The sequence below is a fragment of the Chrysemys picta genome, chromosome 1 (genome assembly GCF_011386835.1).
Source record: "Chrysemys picta bellii isolate R12L10 chromosome 1, ASM1138683v2, whole genome shotgun sequence".
Classification (NCBI taxonomy): Eukaryota; Metazoa; Chordata; order Testudines; family Emydidae; genus Chrysemys; species Chrysemys picta.
The window spans coordinates 11252882-11279862 of record NC_088791.1 but is presented as its reverse complement, the minus strand read 5'-3'; the positions used below and the strand labels follow the sequence as shown (position 1 = coordinate 11279862).

The 26981-nt window shown below is 42.0% G+C and overlaps 1 protein-coding gene and 1 long non-coding RNA gene across 5 annotated transcripts in view; one reads left to right on the top strand and one right to left on the bottom strand.

Annotated features, from left to right (window-relative positions):
- Positions 1-6794: 6794 nt before the first annotated feature.
- On the bottom strand, positions 6795-10675 carry LOC135972840 (uncharacterized). 2 transcript variants are annotated; one of them, XR_010589401.1, is made up of 2 exons: positions 10546-10675; positions 6795-7046 (listed from the first exon to the last, which is right to left on the bottom strand). It is a non-coding gene; the product is annotated as an uncharacterized LOC135972840 (long non-coding RNA). The 2 variants fall into 2 exon arrangements; XR_010589402.1 differs by having other exon boundaries at positions 10509-10628.
- The window catches only part of MKLN1 (muskelin 1), a 194541-nt gene continuing 177494 nt past the window's right edge, over positions 9935-26981 (top strand). Inside the window, exon 1 of one of the 3 annotated variants that reach the window (XM_008169562.4) lies at positions 9935-10069. In XM_008169562.4, coding sequence (XP_008167784.1) covers positions 9966-10069 — 104 coding nt within the window. In that variant the 5' untranslated portion in view covers positions 9935-9965. Of the gene's footprint in view, positions 10070-10710; positions 10847-26981 lie in introns of those variants that run through there. The other 2 variants (XM_065552932.1, XM_008169563.4) reach the window with 2 other exon arrangements.

The window sequence follows — 26981 nt, the reverse complement described above, 5'->3', positions numbered from 1 at the left end:
ACTGAAATAAATTATCTACTGTACTCAGATGACCTTGTCCTACTGGTGCCCAAACAGGACAGAAGAATCTGTACCTTCTTTCTCTGTTCATGTTTATTGAAATAAAAACTTCCAAACAAACCCCCAAAATTACTGTCGCAATCAGAATCACAGATTATCAAAGAAACCACCCAAAGCCTCCCCATTCCAGACTCTTTGTCCTGAAAACATGAAGATCAATCTGATATCATAGGCCTTCATGCCACCCACCATTCTACCAAACTCATTTTTTTTTCTCCACCATTGCCAGTGACCAAATAACCACACCTATAACATGCACCAGAGTTTCAAGTGTGTTGTTCTGTGTCTGAAGACAAGCTGACCAGCGACTCTGCCATAAGTTGTATAAAACCAGTGTTAACAATGCCCAGAGTCTCAAATAAAAAAAATGTGGCAAATGTCTGTCCTTGAGCAAGGCACGATGCTGAGTCCTCTCGTGTCTGAAAAAGTTCGAAAGCCAGTACGTAAGTCTGGCCACACAACAGCAGGACTCACAGTTTTGAAGCCAACAAATCCTAAATGTGGACACTAAAAGAACAGAATAATAAAAGGTGCTCTGTTGTCTCCTCTGAATCAGAGCACGCTTCCTGGGGACAATCTTTATATACTATATGTTTCCCCCATAGGTTACCTCTAGCATCTGAAGAAGTGGGTTTTTTACGCACAAAAGCTTATGCCCAAATAAACGTGTTAGTCTTTAAGATGCCACTGGACTCCTCGTTGTTTCTGTGGATACAGACTAACATGGCTACCCCTCTGATACATAAAATACCCACCACTATATATCCCTGTTCTGGAAGGGAACTCTATTATTTTGAAAGTACAATAATGCCCCACTGAGACAATCTTCTGGGCAATTCAGTCATACTAAATGTTGTTCTGAAAATGTTCCTTAAGCACCCTCTGGTACAACACTCTCCTAAACTGTAAGCCACCGGGCTGGAATGCTGTTGCCTAACTTTGCCAGTGGGAAATACTTCTTAAAGCAAGTTGCATGTAAGTGGGCTATTGCAGGAGAAAATACCATTTTGGGAGCTGCATCCCCTTTTTCCCACCAATTACTCCATTTCTTCCCCTGTGACATTTCCCAGTAACACTGGAAATTAATGGCCATACCCTGCCTCTAGCTGCACAAACCCTATGAAATGTATAAAACCATGCCCAAACCCCCTTCTTTAGCTGGCAGATAGACTATGCTTCCCTTCATTAGGTTATATTTATTCCCCAAGAGCATCTGAAAAAATAACCAACAATTTTTCAGGGGGAGGATACACATAGAAGCATAGAATATCAGGGTTGGAAGGGACCTCAGGAGGTCATCTAGTCCAACCCCCTGTTCAAAGCAGGACCAACCCCAACTAAATCATCCCAGCCAGGGTTTCGTCAAGCCTGACCGTAAAAACCTCTAAGGAAGGAGATTCCACCACCTCCCTAGGTAACCCATTCCAGTGCTTCACCACCCTCCTAGTGAAAAAGTTTTTCCTAATATCCAACCTAAACCTCTCCCACTGCAACTTGAGACCATTACTCCTTGTTCTGTCATCTTCTACCACTGAGAACAGTCTAAATCCATCCTCTTTGGAAAAGCCACATAAATGCATAAATACAAAGGGGTAACAGGAATGTTTTAATGAAACATATCTTTCACTTCATCACCTTACCCTGGCAGGAGGCAAAGCGTTTCTCCCAGTTCAACTCAGCTATTGACGCACCGCTGAAGGTGAGTCTCAAAATATCTGTATAGCCCCAGGAGGGCTCATCACAATCTGCAATGAATCTGGAAGAGCAAAAGAGCAACCCCTAATCCCCATCCCCAAAGCATTGCTCTTCTACATGTCAATTGCTGTTTTGGCTGCAGCTGGTTAATTAAGTAAAGTGTCAAAAATATATTCCTATCATCTGTCCTGTCCACCAGCACTGTGACATCATCAGCATGGGCAAAAATTGCCATTGACAGAGTGAAATTCTTCTCCTTCTTAACCCATCTATTTAAACCCTGAAATTCCCTGTTACCAAATACTGTCTACAGCAAAGGGTGCAAAGAAAAACAATATAACCATGGACTCAAAGGACAACCTTGCTGTACCCCAGAAAGTATCTGTATATCCCCCCTTTTTCCTGTCATTCGCTAAAGGGATTCATAGTGCATGAACATAAAAGAGCTGTAGCCAGTTAATAAGCTGTGAGGGAATGCCATATTGAGGAAGGACCAACCATAATTAAGGCAGGTTCACTCTGTCAAAAGCTTTGGCCTGATCCCTGGCCAAAACATAACCCTGCCATTTTCCCCATTGCCCAGTTTCAAACACTTCTCGCAAACTACACAAAGTGTCTGCCACTGTATGACCTTTAACTGCCTTAGACTGACTGGGATACAGTCATTTCCTTGCTATTTTCCCCAATCTCTTGGCTACAACAGAAGTCAAAATTTTGTAATCCATGTTCAAAAGGACAATAGGCCTCCAGTTCCTGATATTCTCCAAATATCCTTTTTTTTTTTTTTTGCCAAAAAATCAAAAGGGCTTCATAAAAGAGCCCAATGTGCCTCTAGTCAAGCCATTACTCCTGGAGGAATTTTGTGCCACTGTGAGTGCGCAGAATTCATGTCCCCTGTAGATTTCTTTGCTTCCACGCAGAAAAATGACTTTCTGACAGGGAAGCAAAGGGCAGCTGCAAGAGCAGTCACACACCCTTCACTAGCAGTGCAGATATGTTATTTCAGGCACCTGGAGCAGCTGGCGGAGAGCTAAATCACGTGGGTCTGGGGACACCTCAGACAGTGGCTCCTACCCTGTGCTGGGATCAGCTGCTAGTCCTGGCTGGGTTGGAGGCAGGAGAAGACAGAACTTCCTCTTCCCCTGAAAGGAGTGGCTGGGACTGTGTCAGACCCACCTCCAGAAACCTCTCCCAGCTGCAGGAAGCTCATCATCCTCCCCTGCTTTTTTCCCCCATTGCTCCTCAGCTGCGGGGGAGGGATCTTTGTATGGGGAGCTGCTCCCCTATCCACCCAACCCCCATGCATCCAGACCTCCCATACCCAGACACTCCCGCCAAGCCATATCCGAACCTCAACCCCTGCACCCAGACCCCCTGCCTCCAAACCCCGTACCCAGACCACCCCCCACTGAGCTCCCTGCACTCAAACCCCCACCCTGATGAGCCCCACCCCCCTGCACCACCCTGATCCCCCACATCCAGACCCCCACGCCACTGACCCCGAACTGGCTATAAACAGACCCCCCACCCCACCAAGCCCCCACCCCCCACCACCCAGACCTCCGCACGCTGGATCCCCCACATCCAGACACTTCCTCCCCCCCCAACCCCCGCTGAGCCTGAACCACCTTCACCTGGAAGTCCCTGCAGAGTCCCATTGCCCCTGCACCTGGAACCCCCCCAACAAGCCTCTGTGCATCCAGATCCCCCCACATCTAGACCCCCCACTGAGCTGCCTGCATCCAGATTGTCCCACACAGAACCCTCTCACGCCACACCTGGACACTCCCTCCCTGAGCACCCTCACAATTGGATCCTACCTGGTTGAGTCTGCCTGCCCACACCTGGTGCCCCTGGCTCAGAGGGGCAGGGCCCCAGTGTGTTTCTGGGGCAAGCCCAGGCCTTGTGCTGAGTCAGGGTTGGGTGCAGCCTCACCGCTGAGTCCTCGTCCGTGGGGTAGCAGGGGCCTTCAGAGTGATCTCCCACCTCCATGCAGCCAATGCCATGCTGGAGCCTCCGCATTTATTTATTGACAAATAAAACGTGCAGAATTTTAAAATATTGTGTGCCATCATTTTTAATTTTTTGGCACAGAATTTTTTATGTTTTGGCGCAGAATGCCCTCAGGAGTGATCCATCACTGAAAGCACATGAGAGAGTACCATAGAGGGGGGATCCATAAACCTCTCATAAAATTCTTCTGTCAAATCATCGACTCCTGGGGCAGTTCCCTTCTGCAGTAACAAGCTATCTGCACGAACCTCAATTTCTTCTATTGGCCTCACAAGTGAGTCCTGTTCCTTATCTGCCAATGTTGGAAAATCCGTGATACTATCCAAAAACTGCTGCTGCTGCTGGAAAGGAGGAATGGTTTGTTCCTGAGAGATCTCACTGTAATATTCCTGAACTATCCTCAACATGCCAGCAGGGTCCCTGTGGACATGTCCAGCAGTAGGATTCCATAACACCATCATATGCTGCTGCAGTCTCTTTTCCTCACATCCTGCAAATACATTAAAGGAGGCTGTTCCACCTTTTGTCCTGAAGTCCTTTGCAAATTTATCTGATTCCAGCCATATCCTTCAGTACTGAACCATAATGGTCTCTAAGACCCTTGCATCTACGTGTTCCCCAGCTTGCAGTCGACTATGAAGATCTCTCAAATGGCTCTGCAGTACTAAATAATGCTTGTAATCAGATGTATACAGATGTCATGAAAAGTAATGTAAAGAGGTCACCAGGCTCCTCTTAGTCAGTTCCCACCCTTCTGTCTGGGATGCATAAAACTCCTGAACTGTCTCTGGTTCCATAAAGATGCCTTCAATCTTTCTACATGCCACTGCATTACTAAATAAACACGTATTTAGTTTCCAATAACCATGGCCAAAGTTCACTGTTCTGTACTCCCTGAGTTTAACTTGGACCAAATGCAGTGATAAGAAAATTCTACAGGCTGCACGCTGCAGCATCCGCTCACTGAGATAGCTTTCCCAAACACCCTGTCCAATCACTCAACCATTTCCCCTCCAAATAATGTAAATGCCCCCTTCTTCCTTAAATTAGGATGCCCCAAAACATCAAGTCAATGGAATCACACACTGATTGTAAATTTCAACAGCTCATAATCCTTTGAGTTGCTTTGCTCTGTCAGCCACTGCAGCTAAATAACTAAAATTCCCCATTAAAAACAACTGTCGAGCCATTAATACAAAACCTCTATAAAAAAAGATCTTTCCTCAGCTTCCAACGCTGTGGGCCACAGATGTAACACAATGATCCTTCACACTCCAATAACAGAAATCCACTAATAACCCTCTCCTGGCTGTAGTTCTACCACCTTCTGCACCAATATCACATAAATATAAAACTACCCCTATTCCATTAGCTCGGTGGACCAAAACAGATGGGTCTCTCCTCCAGTCCCTCTGAGCTACAAAATGTCACACCTAGAATATAGTCTCATTTCCTGGATACCCACTAGAACCAAATCCTGCCCATCCAAAAACTGAAAGATCATTTGCCTCTGGTGCACACTCAGAATGGGGCATATGTTCTAAATTGCAGTTTTCGGTATCATCTAAACAAAGGTTCACAGCTACGTGTGGCCCCCATCTAGTTGACTGCCTTGACGTTGCTGTTAAACCCTCTGACTTACCCTCCTCTCTTGTTCTTTTTTGTTTACCCACTTTTTCCTTGCTGACTCGTTCATTCCTCACAAACTGGGAGACCTCCTGAGTCCCCAGATCTTGATCCCAATTCTATACACCTCTATCCCGATATAATGCTGTCCTTGGGAGACAAAAAATCTTAATGCGTTATAGGTGAAACCGCGTTATATCGAACTTGCTTTGATCCGCCAGAGTGCGCAGCCCCGCCCCCCCCGGAGCACTGTTTTAGCGCGTTATATCCAAATTCATGTTCTAGCGGGTCACGTTATATCGGGGTAGAGGTGTAGTTCGTTCTGAAGTAACTCAGACCCAATAGCTCGTGGGTCCCTTTCCCTCAATGAATGCACCCACAGACTCCTCTCTCTGCTCTTCCTCATCCGCAATAACACCTAATACAGAAAACTTGTTATGTGTTTGAACTGTGAAAATGCTGTGTGGTTTGGACAGTTGTAGGGCACTCTCAGTCACTATAAGCCCAGCTGTCTCCTTGGATCCTCTCTTGCCATGGGTGATTTCAAGAAACTCTTCTATTCCTGAAGTTAAGCACATCAAATCCTGTTCCCCAACTGTCGGGTCTGCCAGACCTATAATCCCTCTGCGGTGGTTAGGATTCCTGCATAACAAATGTCGCCTGTGGATTTTCCTTCCCCAGTTTCTCTTATTCTCCCTCCACTCCCCATCTCTGATTGTGTCCCCCACTTTACTAGTGCTCATGTCCCATCTCTATTGTCCTGGGTCTCAGTGGTTCCCACTCCTTTACCCTGACTCCTTCCCAGTCCTGTATCAGCAAAGAACAAGGTCAGTCCTTCCTCCAAAAATAGGGAGGCCCTGCCACTCAAAATGGGGCTTTCGCCAATCCTTGCAGAGCTGTTTGGCATCCTGTGACCCTCTGGCAAAGAAAGGTCATTCTGAGGCTAGGAATGATGTTTTTCTCTATTGTGCCATTATAGGCACTGCCTATAAACACGTCCACTTTTCCCACACATGTTGCATCTAATGAAATCCCGGCAATCCTCAGTCTTGTGTGCATTAGAGCAGCAGCGCATGCGCTTCCTCACCACAGCCCACACTAAAATGTTCTGTCGGGTCACATGAAAAACATGTGCATGGCTGCCAGGGATACCTACAGCAGGGATAGTCAATAGGCGGACCGTGAGCCAAATCCAGACTGCCAGATGCTTTTGAATGGCCCCCGAAATCTTTTTATGTACTTATTATTATCATCATTGTTATTATTTTTGTATTATTTTCTCTGGGTTCTAGACATTGACTATATCTTGACCAATACATTTGGACCTTGACAAAAAACAATTGACTACCCCTGACCTACAGTAACTCTGCTCAGAACCAATGTAAAATATATGGAGGAGCTGGTGCATTGTATTATTTACTTGGATAAGTTCAATGGTGCCTTTAAATTCATCATTCCAAACCCTAAATCAAACATAAACTTTTACTGGGGCAACACAGAAACAAGGCTCATAACATCAGCTGATAGCGCCACAGGATCCATCAGTCAGTGCACAGTGACTTCTGCATATGTGTCCACCATCATGTCCAAAGAACTTACTCAAGGAGTAAAGCCTCCTTCGGCCCCACCATCTGAGGCTGCAGCTGTCTCCGCTGGAAGAGGAACAAAAATGAATTTCACTCTCTCTGTCCCCCACATACTCCTCACTGTCGTATCTACTTGAAATATATTGCAGCACATTTGGACGATAAGAGTCAATGTAGGAAGGAAGGTCTAGTGAATAGGGTGTTGGACTGGGACTCAAGAGAGCTTGGTAAAATGGGGTATCTTGGGGATCTTACCTCACAGGGGTGTTATGAGGATAAAATCCATTAATAATTGTGAGGCGCTCAAACAGTGACATGGGTCATATAAGTACCTAGATAGGTAGTACCAGCCTGTTCCTCTAACCTTAGAAAACATCCTGCAAGCCTAACTCTGCACACTTACAAAATTTGCAGCTGACTCTAAACTGTGAGGAAGTGTGGAGAGCACTCAGAAATAACACAGAGGGGGATTAAAGAAATGGACAGAAGTTCAGCAAACAATGCAGTTAAATTCAGCAGAAATGCAGACTAATATGTTTTCATAGATTCCAAGGCCAGAAGGGACTACTGTGATCATCTAGTCTGACTTCCTGTATAGCACAGGCCATAGAACTGCCCCCAAATCATTCCCAGGGCGGATCTTTTTGAAAAACATCCAATCTCGATTTAAAAATGGTCAGTGATGGAGAATCTATTACAACTCTTGGTAAATTGTTTCAATGGCTAATTACTCTCACCGTTAAAAATGTATGCCTTATTTCCAGTCTCAATTTGTCTAATTTCAACTTTTGGGGGGAAGAGGATTTAAAATACAGATATTCAATGGAAGGGAGAAACCTGAAAAACAGTAATGGTGCTACACAGCTATGAATTTGCAGTGGTGATTTGGTCATAAGGAAAAGGCCAATGCTGAGGTGGACTGCTTATGAAAAAACAACACAGTCAAGAACAGGGAAGTAAAATGTCTTCTCTAAAGGGCTGTGGACCAACCCCACCTAAAATAATACATTCACTTCTAGGCACCACTTACCAGAAAGAGATTTTTAGCTCCTTGGAGTAGGGACTGTCCTTTTTGTTCTGTTTGTACAGTGCCTAGCACAATCGGGTGTTAGTCCATGATTAAGGATCCTAGGTACTATGGTAATACAAATAATAAATACTATTAATAATGAATAACTGGAGGGGATATAGGGAAGATGAATAGAAAAGATCGTGGCAGTGGAAGGACAGACTTCTCAGCAAAGAATAAAAAAACTGAATGTGTCCTACTTAGAATCATAGAAGATTAGGGTTGGAAGAGATCACAGGAGGTCATCTAGTCCAACCCCCTGCTCAAAGCAGGATCAACACCAACTAAATCATCCCAGCCAGGCTAAGTGATGACTAGGGAGGGAGAGGAATTCCTTAGTTTAGTAGCTGTGGTTAAAGGAATGATATGAAATTAAGAAAGGGGAAAGTTAAGCTGAATATCACTCTGACATTGAGGTGCACTAGGTTGTGGAATAGTCTACCAAGGGATGTGGTGGAAACCCCCTCACATGGGACTTTTAAAAATTATTTGTACCGTGGTACCAGATAGGAGCCTCAATCATGGACCAGAACCCCATTGTGCTAGTTGCTGTACAAACACTGAACAAAAAGGACCCCTGCCTTAAAGATCTTAGCTAAGACACTACCAAATGATAGCTCAGTGGTTTGCGCATTGGCCTCCTAACTCCAGGGTTGTGAGTTCAATCCTTGAGGGGGTCGTTTAGGGATCTGGGGGCAAAAAATCTGTCAGGGGATTGGTCCTGCTTTGAGCAGGGGGTTAGACTAGATGACCTCCTGAGGTCCCTTCCAACCCTGATATTCTATTCTATGAAATGCAGTCCTACAATGGCCAAGGGGAGATGGACCGTCTAACAGGCCTTTCCATCTCTAACATCTGTGGTATCAGGAGAAATAAATGAGATGGCACACAGCAGCCATGAACCAGCAATGGGTGATGATGACAAATAATGTAAGGGACAAAACCCTGCTTGTGTAGTTTATTTGTTTTATCCATTTCTTTACTGTCCGGTGCCAGGCAATTCCTCACTATATTCCTAGCAGACACACCACCACACTGCAACCCAGGGACGGAGCAGGGCTTGGCTTGCCAGAAACCACTTGGGCTTGGATCTCAGCATGCGTCTGTGAGCCCCCCTCTGTCTGTCCGTCCGTGCAGGAGGCCTAGGATTCAATTTTGTCCTCATCCTGGTCTGGAAGTGCCTACATGCCAGCACACAAGATAAGCCCGTAGAGAGACAGCCCCATCAGACAGCCAGGAAAGCCAGACTCACTGAACTGCCGGCCTGCCCTGCCCATCCACAATAGCTGCCTGCAGTGTGGGTCTGTCTGCAACGTTTGTCTACTTGTTTGTTATGTCTGCCAGTGTGTCTGCCATATCGGTCTGCTTGTTGGCAACGTCTGTCTTTCTGCCAGGTGTGACTGCAATGGCTGTAGTCTGGGTCTGTCTGTCTCTCTGCAATGTGTGTGTCTGGCTGTCAAGCCTGGCTGCGGGCTGCAGCGAGGGTCTGTCGGATTGTCTGTCATGTCTCTCTGCCTGTGCTGGCCGCAGCGCCTGCCCGTCTTTCTGCAATGGGACCGACTTAGGGTGACCAGACAGCAATTGTGAAAAATCGGGACGGGGGTGGGTGGGGGGGTCATAGGCGAATATATAAGAAAAAGACCCAGAAATCGGGACTGTCCCTATAAAATCAGGACATCTGGTGACCCGAGACTGTGTCTGCAATCCCTGCTCTGGCTGGGGGTCTGTCATACCTGCCTGTCAGCGAGGTGTGTCCGCTTGTCTCTCTGCAGTGACAGACACACGGACAGGCCGGACCCCGAGTCTCTCGCCGCCCCAACCCCCCAGCCCGGCCCGCTCCCCTCGGGCTCGGGAGGGCGGCGGCCCCTTTAAGAGCGGCGGCCCCTCCCCCCTCCGCTCCTGCTGCTGCTGACAAGATGGCGGCGGCGGCGGGGCCCGCGGGTCCGGCCGGGCCCGAGAGCCGGGCGCTGGGCTACACCCTGCACCGCTGGAGCAGCTTCTCCTCCACCTACCTGCCCGAGTGAGTGACCGAGCCGCCGCCGGGACCCCGGGGGCCGAGCGCGGCGTCGGTTCCCCGCGCCCGCCGCAGCGCTCTGGGCCTGCGCGGGCCCCGGGGGCAGGGCCGGCGGGCGAGGCCGAGGGGCAGAGCGGGCTGGCGCGGGCGAGGCCGGGGCGCCACGGGGGGCTGCGGACACGTGTCCTGAGAGGGTCCCGGGGCTTGTCCGCGGCCTGGCCCCGGCGCTGATCCGGCCGGGCCGGGGGCAGAGGGGGCCGCTCCCCCCGCCCAGCGGGAGCTCTGTCGGGGCGGGAGAAGAGAGGCCGGCGGGGGTCTCGGACCTCGGTGTCCGGAGGAAAGATGAGCGGCGGCTGCAGGAAGGGGACACCGGGATCTGTTGGGGGGCAGCTTTAACCCGGGGCAGGGAGTGACCTGATCATGTCTGCGGTTAAACGGGGCCCACCTGACACCACGGGGCAAAACCAGGGACGGTCCTATACCCTGTGCTTGCAGCTTCGCTAGTCGTCCGTCTTCGGGTGGCCTTGTCCTTGACCTCATTTCCCCTCGCTCTTCCAGCCTCTGCAATGCTCCCCGTGCAGGAAAGGGATTGTTCCCTCCACGCTCTGCCTGTTGTTAGGAGTTAGTGTTTTCTGTTCCTCTGTTTAAGGTGTGTGTGTTTGTGTTTGTAAGTAAGTAAGGAGGCTTTAAGGTTTGATCCAGGCTTGAAGAAAGTAGGTCGAAGTTGCATTTTTGCCGTATTCACATAGCATCATTAATGAACACCGAAGTGGTGAAATCTCGGTGAGTGTGAATCTAGGTCATACTGCCCACTAGTTCTGACCTGTTAAATTCCAATGGCTGTTGACAGTAACATGAATAAACTTTATAAGTAGCATAAAACTAGTATGACTTGGATTTATTCTTATTGATGTTGACTGTTCAGTTTTGAATTTTCATAGATTTTTAAAGGTGCTATTGTGGGTAAACAATCTGACCATCTGCATGAAAACAGGTCATAAATTCGGGTTGAACCAGAGCATATCTTCTAGACTGACATCCAGTCTTGACTTAGACTTCAAGTGATGGAGTTATCTCATCCTCTATCTATTTCCTTTGGTTAATTACCTTTACTCATGTTTTTTTTTTTAAAAGTGTTTTACTTAGTTCAATTTTTTTTTTTTACTTAACCAGATTCAATGGCTGGAAGTTAATGCCTTTGCAAGTCTGGATTCCTTTAGTGTCAGATATCTTCTCTGTGCATGTACTCCTAGTCTGTGACCGACTCATCTTTTCACCTTTCCTTTGATAAGCCATATAGACTAAACTCTCTCTTTGTAAGGCTTGTTTTCCAGAATCATAGTTGCACTTGTTTGCTTTAAAAAAAATTTGAGAAGCATCAGGGTTGATACCAGAACTGGATGAAGTATTCCAGTATTGGTCTCACCAGTGCTATTTACAAAGGTAAAGACTCACCACTGAATAGTTTTGCTTGTACAGCCAAGCACCCTCTTAGCCCTCTTTGCCACAGTATCTCATTTGGTGATCCTGGTTAGAGGCTATCTACCATGCTGATCTAAGTTTTTTACAGAGTCTCTGCTCTTCAGGATACAATCTCCCATTCTGTAAATATGACTTGTGTTTGAGGATGTGTGACCTTACATTTAACTGTATTAAAATTAGGGCTGCCAAGTGCAAAAAATTAATCACGATTAATGGTGTGATTAATCATGCTGGTAAACAGTAATAGAATAACATTTATTTAAATATTTTTGGATGTTTTCTACATTTTTAAATATATTGATTTTAATTATAACACAGAATACAAAGTGTACAGTGCTCACTTTATATTTATTTTTGATTACAAATATTTGCACTGTAAAAAACAAAAGGAATATTTTTCAATTCACCTAATACAGGTACTGTATTGCAATATCTTTATTATGAAAGTTGAACTTACAAATGTAGAATTATGTACAAAAAAGGTATTAAAAATAAAACAATGTATAACTTTAGAGCCTACTAGTCCACTCAGTCCTACTTCAGCCAATCGCTCAGATAAACAAGTTTGGTTACAATTTGCAGGAGACAGTGCTGCCCGCTTCTTCTTTACAATGTCACCTGAAAGTGAGAACAGGCATTCGCATGGCACTGTTGTAGCTAGTTTTGCAAGACATTTACGTGCCAGATGTGCTAAAATTTATATGTCCCTTTTTGCTTCAATCACCATTCCAGAGGACATGCGTCCATGCTAATGATGGGTTCTGCTAGATAACGATCCAAAGCAGAACGGACCAACGCGTGTTCATTTTCATCATCTGAGTCAGATGCCACCAACAGAAGGTTGATTTTCTTTTTTTGATGGTTTGGATTCTGTAGTTTCCACATCTGAGTGTTGCTCTTTTAAGACTTCTGAAAGCATGTTCCACACCTCATCTCTCTGATTTTTGGATGGCACTTCAGCTTCTTAAATCTTGGGTCCAGTGCTGTAGCTATTTTTAGAAATCTCACATTGTAGGCTCTAAAGTTTTACATTGTTTTGTTTTTGAGAGCAGTTACATACAAATATAGATTATTTTTGTTAAGTTACACTTTCATGACAGATTGCACTACAGTACTTGAATGAGGTGACTTGAAAAATACTATTTCTTTTGTTTATAATTTTTACAATTTAAATATTTGTAATAAAAAATAAAGTGAGCACGTACACTTTGTATTTTGTGCTGTAAGAAATCAATATACCTGAAAATGTAGAAAAACACCCGAAAATATTTAATACATTTCAGTTGGTAATTCTATTGTATAACAGTGTGATTAATCATTTTTTTGAGTTAACTATGATTAATTGACAGCTCTCATTAAAATGTATGTTTTAGTGTGCCCAGATTACTAGCAATCTGGATTACTCTGTATTGGTGACACGTCCTTACAGTTATTCTCATAATTTTTTTGTTGTATAAAATCATTGCTGTTAAAGTTTGCATATGTTCTTCCAGATCATTGATAAATATTGAATAGTTGGGCTGAGAATGATCTTAGTGGTAATGGATTAAAACCCCCTCACTTGATTTCACACTAACTGCTATGTTTGGAGACCTAACAAACCTTATACCAAATGTAAAGGCCAGGAGCAGTCCTTTCCCTGGCTGTAGGCTAAAGTATTCTGCCACTCTTTAAATGGAGAAATGTTAAGTGGAAGCAGCATGAGAAGGAGTATTGAAATTTTGAAAAAAACCTCTGGAAGTGGAGCTGATGCAGTTACAGGATGTACACCATGACACAGTTAAAACTTAGCTTGTTTTAAAAGTAGACAGGACCAGACCAAATGATGGTCCAGAAATGTTGCTAGGGCCCACAGTTAAAACACAGTTCAGTCCTGCCTAAGCTGTAAGTCTGAATTATTTGAACCATAATGGGACATGCTAGGAGACTATGTCCTACTGTGTTATGGATAGAATTAATGTAGACTGCTGGTTTCCCCAAAATGATTAGCCCTGTCACTGGGAGAAGAACCATCCTTACTACAGTTGTGGTGAAGTACACCTCTATCTCGATATAACGCTGTCCTCGGGAGCCAAAAAATCTTACCGTGTTATAGGTGAAACCGTGTTATATCGAACTTGCTTTGATCCACTGGAGTGTGCAGCCCCCCCCCCCAGCACTGCTTTACCGCGTTATTTCTGAATTTGTGTTATATTGGGTCGCGTTATATCGGGGTAGAGGTGTACTAATGTGGACAGGGTTTCTTCTGTCCATCTCTCATGGACTCTACTAACAAAACCATGGTTTAGACTCACCTTTGGCACTCAGCATGATTTTAAATGTAAAACAAAATTATGAAATGCAAAATCCTTGTCCCTGCTGGCCAGTTAGAGCCCTGCTAGCAACAGCTTTTTGAATGCTAGTAGGGATCTGAATCCATTGTTGACTTAAACTGGTAAGTGAATAAAATGTAGAAGGCTTGGGACTGAAGTTTAATTTTTAAACCGTTAACGTGATTCTAGGTATTCTCCCCGAATATTACACAAATACTTATTGGTAGCATTCAGATAACTCTCTGGTTGCTTTCTGTTAATATGGGGATGGGGCCAAAAGGCTGGAAGTACAGCCAGTACTTGGCAGTCCAGTCACCTGTTTGGCAGTGACAATACGGACAGCTTCTCTAGGGACTGTTTGTTTGTTTGAGGTTGGTGATTGCTAAACTATTAGTTATTGCAGAATCTGAAGTCAGACTCTTTAAAAATAGGTTTAGTCTCTGTTTATAGAGAACCTTCCAAATATCACCCAAGGAAGTACTCTCTCGAATTTGCAGAAGGATAGCTCCAGCATTTTTTACAGCTGTTCCTGAGTTTCCCAAGCAGTCAAATGAAGTTAACGATGTTCAGGACGCTTTTGCTGTTGCTATTCAGAACTCCATGGGCAGCAGCAAGGGTGTCAAGAATCCAGGAATCATGTCATTGATTCTGTTGGTTCTTGGGAAAGTTATGAGTTGTTGCCAGGAAAATTGAGTCTAGAACAAATTCATACACTCATTGCTGGATCATTCTGTAGGATTTGATAAGGTCCATCATGGAATTCTGCTGTCCTGCCTCAGATGTGGCATAGCGTAGAAAGATAGCATTAAGATGACTTCCGTCTATTTCAACTGGATGAGGCTGCTCCTGGAGAGTTGTGATGAGCACCTGATCCTCCACTTTCTTAGCTCCCGCCTGCCTCCCCAACTTGTTCATCTATATGAACTGCTAGGATAGAGTGTGAAAAAGCATGGACTGAAATACCTGCAAGGTACAAATTGCACTGAGGACCACTAACTCACTTTGCATAAACCACAGAAACAACCATCTGATTGCAGTGACTTTGGTCACTATTGATCTGAGCTGGATTTATTGAAGATTCTTTTTAAGGGAGTACATCTTGGTGCGTATTAAATATAATATGTGAAAAGAAGGGGACGGGCATTGATACCTTTTAATGTCCCATAAGTGCATTCCACTGGGGCTATCTTTCTAGCACATAGCAGTCTGAACCTCCAAATAGTGCCTAGTTTAGTCATCGTTTTATTGTGCTGGAGTAGCTTGATACTTGCAAGACGAGAAGAAAAACTGGATTTTCCTTCCATCACTTGCTCTGACTCACTGTAGACTGGCATTGCCAAAGAGCGCAGGCTCAGCCCCTAGGAAGAAATGGCTGTCTCATGTTGCTGACAAGTTTGTTGTGACTTTTCCCACCACTAAATATCCCATATTTTTTTCTGTAAAGTGATAAAATTAGGAAATTCCCTTCAGGGTTTTTATTAAGTGAAATAGAAAAGGTTTACTGTTTCACTTCATATGTTCCTCAGACACAAAACATCATACATTGTGCAGAATTGTTTTAGTCCGGGGGAATTCTGCACCACTGCACATGCGCAGAATTCATGTCCCCTGCAGATTTTTTTTTGCTGCAGAAAATATATTCTGCTGGAGAGTTGCTGCAGTTATGCTTTTTGCCCAATAGGGGTTGCGATGGCACCAGAACAGAGGGTACCTGGCTCACCCACTGTAGCAGGTATTTTTCTGTATTTTTCCCACACATACCCAACAACCCTCTAGGTTCACTCCTAGGCTCCTTCCCAGCAATTACTTCCTTCTCCCTCAGTTCCTCCTTTACCCCTGACTCCCCCAAGACTTTGCACTGCTTTTGTGGGGAATACGTTTCTGTATTGTAATTTAAATGAATTATTACTCAAAGTTCTGTATTAATATGCTTAGTAAGGAATCTATTTGTCAAAAAAACATTTTCTGAATCTTTGTTGTTGTCTGTATTGTTAGACATGTTTGCTGACAGATATTTTGAAATAAATTACCAAAATAATTGAAACTGGCATGATTATATTGTGTTGCTTTGACAAATAAAATATGAAGAATTTTTAATTTTTTGGTGCAGAATTCCCCCCCAGGAGTAAACTAGTATCTACCATTCTTGTATTTACCCTTAGATATGGATAAACTTGCTTTTTCACAATCTAACCTATTAAAAAGTTTTGATCAGAACAGTCAGAGTGCTAAAAATGTGGTTGGTTGATTCTGAGCTGGCTGGAGTGGCATTCCGTTTTCTTTTTTTGAAAACTGGTAACATTCTGAATTCAGCTGTCCTGTTTGTTGAGATTATATTTCCACAGTTGTTTAGAAAAACTGATGTGACAAGCTTCTTCATAGACTTAGAGTCGAAATTTGTATCTTAATTTTAAATGGTAGAAAGAGGAACTCACTTATGTTCCTTTAGTCACACATCAGCTTTTTCTTCCTGTTCTGGACTCAACCTTTGATTTGTGATCAGTGAAGACTAAGTATGAAAAGTTCCTGAAGCTTGTTTTTGGACTTTCCTTAAGTAGTTCCAGTTCTTTATTAATTAGGTGAAAGCAGATTTCCATTTGGACTGCAACAGTAGTGTCATCAGATTGCAGTCTGTCAGGTCCCTCTGAAAATGCCTTTGTTGGCTTTTACAGTAGAACTCAGTTACGAACACCTCTGGAATTGAGGTTGTTCGTAACTCTGAAATGTTCTTAACAAAATGTTCTGGGTGTCTTTTCAAAAGTATACAGCTGAACATTGACTGGATATAGCTTTGAAACTTTACTACGTTGAAGAAAAAAGCTGCTTTTAACCATCTTAATTTAAATGAAACAAGCACAGAAACGGTTTCCTTACCTTATCAAATCTTTTTAAAATCTTTTCCTTTATATTTTTAGTAGTTTACATTGAACACAGTACTGTATTTACATTTTTTTGTTTTGTTTTTTGTGTGTGTTGCTGCTGCTGCCTGCTTGCATACTTCCAGTTCCAAATTAGGTGTGTGGTTGACAGGTCAGTTCGTAACTCTGAGGCTTGGTCTACACTAACCCCCCAAATCGAACTAAGGTACGCAACTTCAGCTACGTGAATAACGTAGCTGAAGTTCGAAGTACCTTAGTTCGATCTTACCTCGGTCCACACGCGGCAGGCAGGCTCCCCCGTCAACTCCGCGGTACTCCTCTCGTCTAGCTGGAGTACCGCAGTCGACGGCGAGCACTTCCGGGTTCGACTTATCGCGTCCAGACAAGACGAGATAAGTCGAACCCAGAAGTTCGATTGCCAGCCGCCGAACTAGCGGCTGGGTATAGACGTACCCTGAGATTCTACTGTATATGTTTAGTGCTGTTGTTGTGTAGAGTCCATTAGGTAAAAAGCATGCTGTATTTTGATCAGTCATCCTTGTACACAGTGCAAATGTCAACATACTTAATGACAGTTGGATGCAGATGTAGAGAAACAATTTTCCTGAGTGTCTCAGTCTCTGCATTTCATCCGTCCATCTGCCCTCTTTCAGTCTATTATGCTGCTAATGGCAATTTTGGAAGAATGTTTGAACTACCACAATGTGCTTTAGATTGCTTTAGGTCTTAATACTTTCTCAGTGAGCTGAAGTGTGCTCTCCATTCATGTGTCAGAAGTTTAGATGGTTGTACCTAAATTTTCATCCTTATTTCATTTTTGTTTTCAGAGTAAATGAGAGACCGTATCATGCTTTTATCTGCATTCTTGGATGGCATCTTCAGCAACTTGTATGCAAATGAGGTTTTCCTTTTAATGTATAGAATCACTTCTATTAAATAGGAACACATTTTTTCCCTTTAGAGATTGTATAGTACTTACTGGGTCAATTCTCAATTTCAGCAAGTGATATGCATTGTGTACCTGATTCTTTTATTCCTCAGTTCTTTCCCTAGCTTTTCTGTTGATGCGTCTAGTAGTGAACCAGCAAGTTTAAATCTGCCCTATATATACTTTTCCAGACTAAGTGCTTGAACAATGTAAAGAAATGGATTTTTCTAAAAGTTATAAAAGAAAGTTGTAACCTGAAGTTCAAGTCTGTCTTTTTTTATGGCATAATCACTGATTAATCTTTACTGTACTTTTGGGTGTTGAAGATGAACAGAGACCACTCCTGAATTCAGTTGACATGGAATTATTGCTCCTGGAAACTTGGAATCAGACACATTTTTTTAAATCATCCTGGCAATATTTTGATAGTGGCATATCCTTTGCTGGGTCATCAAAAACTCTGTGTTCTGGTCTTCTATGTCAGTAGACAAGTTTCCTTCAATAATGAATTTGACCTTGAGTTATCCAAAGCAACTGATTATTTTTTTACTTGATATGAGCACAAACTTCTTCCATCTTATTACTTAACAGCTTTTGTCAACATTTACATTTTACTTTAGAAAACGTATCTGTTTTTATTTCTTTAGTTTATTCAATTGATTGTTTCCAACTTATTCCTTTTGATTTTGAACACAGAGTCGGATAAATACACACACTATTTGATAGTATTTGTTAATCCCTATGCACTAATGTTAATCCCTGCTTTCAGTATTGATCAGCTTTAACATTTATTGTTGGAATCAGAAACAACCATAGAATGAATTCTGACACTGAGTAGTGCAAAATAAGATGAGCTAGTCAGCTTTATCACATTATCAGATGCACAACCCACGTTGAAGTTGTTGCTAGATTCTACCAAACCGTGTGCTTTTAATAGTTCAGGACTTTACCCTCTTCCTCCTTTTCAATACCAAACGAAAAGTGATTCTGCCCATTAATCATGCCCTGCTCTTTCTTCAGTGACTCCACCCATTTCCCTTCCCCACTAGACAGTTCTAGAACTTGATTTATTGTTTCCTAGTAGTCATATAAAAATCCTATGTGTTTTAATAACTTCCATTTTAGACTTGGTAAAGTTCTCAGTCAGACTGAAGCTGGAACCTGATGTTTATAGCATCGAAAACATTTTAAAGATGATCTTTACATGAATACTTTAGGGTAATCTAGGAACTGAAAAAATTAAAGAGGTCCCATCCATGGAATAACTAATTAAAAGCACTGAAGAGTCTGGGAGGTTCACAAAGCTGCAAGCGGCTTCATTATCAGTTGGCCCATGCCTTTGATAGAAAGGGATGTTATGGAGTAGGCAGATTCTTCAAAGTGTTCGCCTTTTCCTAACATCAGCCTTACCTGGGTTCACTTTAACATGGGTGGTGGGTCTTCTCAAGGCATTGGGAAGTCTAGGAGATAGTGCTGTTTAAATCTGATTTGAAGGATGTGTTGAGCTGAGTATCGTCTTCATATTGCTGACCTTTTAGACTGTAGGGTCTTGCCAGATTTCCAAGTGTTACAGTTTCTGCAATAAGATGAGGGACAGAATAGAGCTTTGCTGGACTTGGTAGATGAATGCTCTGGGAGTGTTGGAACAGTTCCCCATCACATCTGTCTGGGTTGGTCTGAGAGAAGATTCTGACAGTTTTAGGGTGAACTTTTATAGTTTCTTGAAGGGAGAGAGAAGAATGTGGTGGTCATCAATGCCACATATAGGCCCAATAGGTTAAGTATGCATTTCTGTGGACAGGAGGATATCCACAAGGGCAACAAGTAATGTGTCTATGCCATGCCTTGGCCTGAACCCTGACTGAGATGGCTCCAAGGCTGTGGAGGATGTTAAGTGGGTCTGGAGATGATTCTAAGCAAGCTAATCAAGAAGATGGCATAGGAAGGTGAGGCTTAACATGAGGTGGTAATTAGCCAAGGTCACCTGTGCAGAGTACTAATTTCTTTAGGATTAGTTGGAATACAGTTGCTTTAGGGTGTGAGGTAGCATTTTCTTTTTAAAGGAAATATTTACTAGTCTTTTTTTGGGGGGTCCCAGAAGATCTTTCACTAGCCAGGAGGAACTGAGATCAATCACATATGGTAGACTTGATTGTTGTTAGCGCTTGTGCTATTTAAGTCTGTAAGCCTGAGAGAATTGGATGTGCTGGTGTTTATTTTAATTAATCTGAATAAGGACTATGTGGGATGCAGAACCCGAGTGCCTTCTCCTATTTCTGAGCAAGTGGGGCATGTGTCCCAGTGGCTCTGGGAATTGGCCTATGGAAGGCGCAGGTTCTCCCTGTGAATAGGTAAATGGCGGCGGCAGCAGCAGTTATAGCAGTAATATCTCAGGAACCCTATTGTGAACATTTTACTTTGCTTTAACAGGGATGCGAATCTCTTAAGGAGATGGCAATGGGTGGACCTTAAGAAGTGAATGGCCTGCAGAAAAAGAGGGTCACCAGAGGAACTCTATTTTTGTATAAATTTAAAAAAGTAATAGATGTGTTGATGCAAATGTACATATTTACCAAGTATTAACATAGGTGAGGGCTGAAATTAAAAAGAAACGGAAATGGGGAGAGGTTTTAGGAAAATATCCCCCTCAATACTCTTTATTGAATCAGCTTAGATAGTGCACAATTTGATGTTCCATTTAATTGTGTGGCTGTATCACCGTTAGCTTTGTATTTGGGGTATACTGACTTCAAATCAAATCAATACACATACAGTATTTTAGAAACATTTTTAACTCTTTTCTCTAACAGTCTTTACCTATTTGATGTATTAAAAGTATAAGCTAACTCCTTGAAAGGTTGTAATACTTTCTGGTAATATATACCTGCTTTCTTTGATCAGTGTTTTACTAAATTACAGTTCTTCAGAGATTTCATTGTTAAGTAATATAAATTAGCAAGTGCTGTATTTCTTCTTTATTACATCTTTATCTTTAAACTTCCTTTGCTAAGCAATGAACAAAAACGAGTTGGAAGACTGTTTTCCCCTCTCCCCCCCCCCCCCCCTGCATTTTCTACATCCAGTTGGTTTCTCAGATTAGGATGAAGTAGTCCAGATTTAGAAAATGAAATTTCAACACCTTTAGAACAGACTCCTCCTGGAAAATAAGCAGGGTTGTCACTTCTATTAACTCATGACCAATGTGGCTGGCCAGTGATTTTTACTTTTTAGTTATGACGACCTGATAGTGTGTCAATCTTGGTTGTCATCCTTCATGTCAGTAACCCACTTCTCAGAATGCTATTTTTTTGTTGCTGTCAATCCCCTATCTTTTTGGTCTTTTTACATGCATGTGATCCCCTCCGAACATTAGTGAATGATACTGGAAGCTCTTAAAAATATCCCCAGATAGGATCTCTTTAAACCCGGAGACATGGTAGGTTCCCTCCAAAATGATGGGTACTACAATGTACACTCTAGTTTAATCACAATTTATTAGGCTTGTTCCAGGAATCACTGTAGTGATATTCTATGTCCTGTGTCATACAGGAGGCCAGAATATGTGGGTCCCTTCTGGTGTTAAAATCTGTTAATTATTGATATAATACTGTTAAAACTAGTCATTTCTGCACAACTTACGTAAAAAGTAACTGTATTCAAATTAAATGTTCTTGATTGTTCTCCAGTTGAAAAAGTCTTATCAAAGTGTGTTTCTACAAATGGAAACAGAGTTACTGAGACTTTAAAGACTAGCAGTCATTCTGTAGTCCAGCTATAAAATTCCTTTATCCATTCTGTCCAAATTGAGAACCTAAGTGCTTACAGGTTCAGAGGCCTAGATTGAGGCTCATTGAGGCAGGGACATTCTGCGTTTATACATCACCTAGTGCAGTGGGACCACAATCCCTATTAGGGCTTTTTTTATGCTGTTGTAAAATAAATTAGCAATATTCTTTAGGATGTTAAAGATTAGAAATGTGTGAAGAACCTCAGGGGATCTAGCAAAGCTAACTGAATGACAACGTTATGGCAAAGGAAAATCCATTGTAATTAAATGCCAGGTCAACATGGGGAGGAATAATTTGAATAAGCTGTAAACGTCACTATGTTCCAAACTAACTGTAACCACACAGGAAAGACTTGGGTATCATTGTATTCAGCTCAATAAAAACAGCTGCTCCATGCTTAGCAATGGTCAAAAAAAGCAAACTAAGTTAAGATGTATAAAGTACAGAATTAAAAAAAAAAAAAAATTGTCGTTATTTAAATTGAAGGTAGCCCTCACCAGGAATGCTGTGTTCAATTCTGGTTACCCCATCTAAAGAGAATATAAATAGATGTGGTCCAAGGAAAGGCCACAAAAATGGTTATGTAACTGAGTCTTTTGTATGAGGAAAGATTGAAATATTAGGACTGTTTAAAGAGGGGGGTGACTAAAGGGGACATGATAGAAGTATACACAATTAATCAGGGATTCAGAGAAGGTAAGTTAATTGTGCTTACTTATCTTTCCCAATAATGGATGAACAAGGGGACAGCCAATGAAATTGAAAAGTGGAAACCTTAAAACTGATAAAAGTAAATACGATTGTATGCAATAAACAATTAACCTCCGGCAGTCATGGCTGCTGTATATTGAGGAAGAGCTTTGCGGGATTAAAAAAATGCTCCATTTCTGGATAATGAGGACATATACAGTTACATTATTAGAGTCAAAAGCCTACACTTCAGTGACCAGATCAGAAAGAAACTTTCCAATTGGCAATGGGATTCTTGCTTTTTTTTCCCTCTGAAGTATGTGGTACAGGCTGCTGTTGGAAACAAGTTACTGATCCAGTTAGTACATTGATCTGATCCAATATGGTGGGCCCAATGATTCTGTTAGTCTGATAATCAGCCTTTTCTGGGGTTAAATTTTTATTGGAACACTTTTTCTTAAAAAGATGGCTGCTTTTCTTACTGGGTAACAACACCAACTGATTTAGGGACCAAATTAGCACTATGGGTTCAAAACCTGCAGAGTTTATGAAGAATTTCCAGCTCCTGGTTAATTATGGTCTCCTCTTTTTCACATGTAATACTTGAAAATGTTTTCCTCTTACTTATTACACAGATATTCTTACACTACTTTATTGTACTCTGCAAAGTTTAAAGTTGCTGGATTACATTTTGCCTGAATAATGATTTTCTATTGACTAGTCACGGGCGGAGAGACTTCTCAAGCTATTTATTAGGGCAGATTTCAAAGCACAAAAAAGCTTGTCTTCAGGTAAAAATAACAAGGGTGGAACAAAACCTTACTATGTGGCAGAATTTTCCAAAGTACACTTTGAAGAGAACCTGGTATGAAATTTAATTTCCAGGGTGAATTTTTTGAGTTCAAAATCCAATTGAACAAAGTAAAACACAACCATAGAGCGAGGTCATGTTTTCACAGAACTTCCTCAGGTGGAAATGCACTTTATTCAGAATTAGTTTGCACGTTTTAGCACATTGGGGAATTAAATTTGACTTCACTGTACTTAGAATTTCACTGTATCAGTTTCTGTAAATGAGTTTTACTGTACTTGTTTGTTTCTGAATGCTTTATAGGCAAGTCTTGAGCATGCAGTGTATTTGGGAGAGTTAAGAGCGAAGCTATAAGGCTGGTACATGTTAACAGATGTGGTTATGGCAGAGAGATTGTGTATAAGTGAACATCTCTTAAATCAGATTTATGAAAACAGGAATTCACCTTCCTATGTAGTGAAATGCTTGTGTAAGAGCAATGCTACAATATTGCAGAATCACCGCTGAATGTCTTAATTCTTAGCTTTCATTACAAGTTTACTTTATGGATATTTTTGTTTGACAGTTGCCCAACTTCTTTGGAGATTTTACAAAATTCTGCAAAGAATAACTGGAGATTCACACAGATGTATGTTGTCTATTGCATTACTCTGGTTTTCTGGCAATACCAAAAGATAGAGCTTATGTCAAAAGACTCTAGAGGCCTAATTCTCCTTTCTTGCTGGTGTAAATTAGGAGTAACTCCATTTGGTGTAAGTCAGGAATAACATTAGTTATCCCTTTGTCTAACTTGATGCTGTGTTCATCTTTATTCTGAAGGTGACACAGAAAAATGTAAACCTCATTAATCTGATTAATTCTTTTAAAAATAAAACACAAGTCTTGTAAATAGGCTTAATAGTGCATCACAGCTTTGAAGCTACATAAATTATAGTAAATTTATTTGGGTTCATGAAAAGAAAGAATTGGTGAGGAATTAACTCTGAAGGTGCTCTTGGAAACCTCTTAACTGTAATGCAAAATGTGAGCACAAGCTCGACTATTCTGAACAGCAAGTTTGTTTATGAAAAACATTGTAGCAGTACAAGCCACCTATTTGTTTTGGTTCAGATCCTTAAGAAATTAGAAATGGGTCTATAAAATTCCCTGTAAAGCTAAACTTGGTGCTTTCATTAAGAAAGAACTGCATAATTGGGTCACAACACAAGTTTTAAAAGGTACCGAAACTTACGGTACTTCTTTTATAAGAGGCGGTGTGTATGCAATTCTTGATTGAAGTTGCTGTAGCAGCAAATACTGTTTTGTTTTGTTAAATGTTGGCATTAGCAACTTACGGTGAGTGCTGCCGTTTCATGGAACTCTTGAGAAGTATATTTGAACTAAATTTCTTAGTTGGCAATTATTTTGCTTGTATTTTTCCATTAATTAAAATATGGATTTTTTTTACCTTGGAGTTAATCTAACCCTTTTTTTTACCATCAGTTAGTTGCTGAGGAAATGGTTAAAGCTCTCGTATTACAAACATTTATGAACAGAATCAGAACACTCTTACCATATATCCTGGATGATTGAGGGGCAAGGCTGGGAGGGTGGCAGGGTAGATTTACGTCGTGCTTCCCAATTGGATTTTGGGTTGGTGGAGATGAGAAATAGGAGCAGTGGATTACTGAAGAAATGTATGTGATTGTCCTTTTGTGCCAATGTTTTGGGGGCATCAGCTAATTCTTTGTTCCGCTAGTAGATTTGCTGATGTAGATTTTTCTCATTTTGGGGGACTGTGGACAGATACTTTCAATAGATTAATAGATTTTTAAGGTCAGAAGGAATTTTGTGAAAGTCTAGTTTGACTCCCTCATAACACATGCCGTAGGATTTCCTTGTGTCAATTCCTGCCTCGAGTCCAGTAGCTGTGCTTGAACTAAAGAATAGCTTTTAGTAAAACATCCAATCTTGATTTTAAAAATTGCCAGTGATGGCGAATCCACCACAACCCTTGGTAAGTTGTTCCAGTAGTTAATTCCCCTCAGTGATAAATTCAGATAGAAATACGGCCCAAGCTTTTATCTGGCTTCATCTTCCAGCCATATAATAAGAACAGCCATACTGGGTCAGACCAAAGGTTCATCTAGCCCAGTGTCCTGTCTTCTGATAGTGGCCAATGCCAGGTGCCCCGGAGCGAATGAACAGAACAAGTGGTAATTCATCCCCTGTCGCCCGTTCCCAGCTTCTGACAAACAGAGGCTAGGGACACCATCCCTGCCCATCCTGGCTAATAGCCATTGATGGGCCTATCCTCCATGAACTTATCTAGTTCTTTTTGGACCCTGTTATGTTGCTATACCCTTTGTCTGCTAGGTTGAACAGCTCTATCATCAAATTTCTGTTCCCCATGTAGATGTTTATAGACTGTGATCAAGTCGCCCTTTCTCTTAATTAGCTATATTGAGCTCTTTGAGTTTCACTATAAGTCATGTTTTCTAATCCTTTAATCATTTTTGTGGCTCTTCTCTTAACCTCTCCAATTTGTCAATATTCTTCTTGAGGATAGAATTAGTGATACCTCTGCAAGCCAAATGCAACCTATTTTTGATGGTGAATCGTCTATGGCTACATATTCGCTGCGAAAAAATGTTAGTTATCTTAAGGGGGGGAAAATTCACATGAACTGTCCTGCTGTAAAATCCTGGTGGAGACAAGGCACTGTCATTTTTACTCCAAAGTCAACCATGGGTGGGGTTTCCCTTAGCCACCATATGGTAAAAACTAAACGGTGCCTTATCTCCATTATGATTTTGTAGTGGAATAGGTAATGTGCATCTGCTATCCGGTAGTAAAAATGCTCCCTTTTTGTCTGTAAAAACAAAGTTTGTATGACTTAGGAGTACTTGTGGCACCTTAGAGACTAACAAATTTATTAGAGCATAAGCTTTCGTGGACTACAGCCCACTTCTTCGGATGCATATAGAATGGAACATATATTGAGGATATATATATATATATACATACAGAGAGCATAAACAGGTGGGAATTGTCTTACCAACTCTGAGAGGCCAATTAATTAAGAGAAAGAAAAAAAAAAAAAAAAAAAAAAAACTTTTTTGAAGTGATAATCAAGCTAGCCCAGTACAGACAGTTTGATAAGAAGTGTGAGAATACTTACAAGGGGAGATAGATTCAATGTTTGTAATGGCTCAGCCATTCCCAGTCCTTATTCAAACCGGAGTTGATTGTGTCTAGTTTGCATATCAATTCTAGCTCAGCAGTCTCTCGTTGGAGTCTGTTTTTGAAGTTTTTCTGTTGTAATATAGCCACCTGCTATGTCACTTGAATAGATTTGTGGACAGAGTTGGCATCTGGGTTTGTTACAAGGATAGGTTCCTGGGTTAGTGGTTTTGTTCAGTGATGTGTGGTTGCTGGTGAGTATTTTGCGATCCTTGTAACAAACCCCGATGCCAACTCTGTCCACATATCTATTCAAGTGACATCATCATAGGACCTAATCACATCAGCCATACCATCAGGGGCTCGTTCACCTGCACATCTACCAATGTGATATATGCCATCATGTGCCAGCAATGCCCCTCTGCCATGTACATTGGCCAAACCGGACAGTCTCTACGCAAAAGAATTAATGGGCACAAATCTGACATCAGGAATCAAAATACTCAAAAACCAGTGGAAGAACACTTTAACCTGTCTGGTCATTCAGTGACAGACCTGCGGGTGGCTATATTACAACAGAAAAACTTCAAAAACAGACTCCGAGAGACTGCTGAGCTAGAATTGATATGCAAACTAGACACAATCAACTCCGGTTTGAATAAGGACTGGGAATGGCTGAGCCATTACAAACATTGAATCTATCTCCCCTTGTAAGTATTCTCACACTTCTTATCAAACTGTCTGTACTGGGCTAGCTTGATTATCACTTCAAAAGTTTTTTTTCTCTTAATTAATTGGCCTCTCAGAGTTGGTAAGACAACTCCCACCTGTTTATGCTCTCTTTATGTGTGTATATATATCTCCTC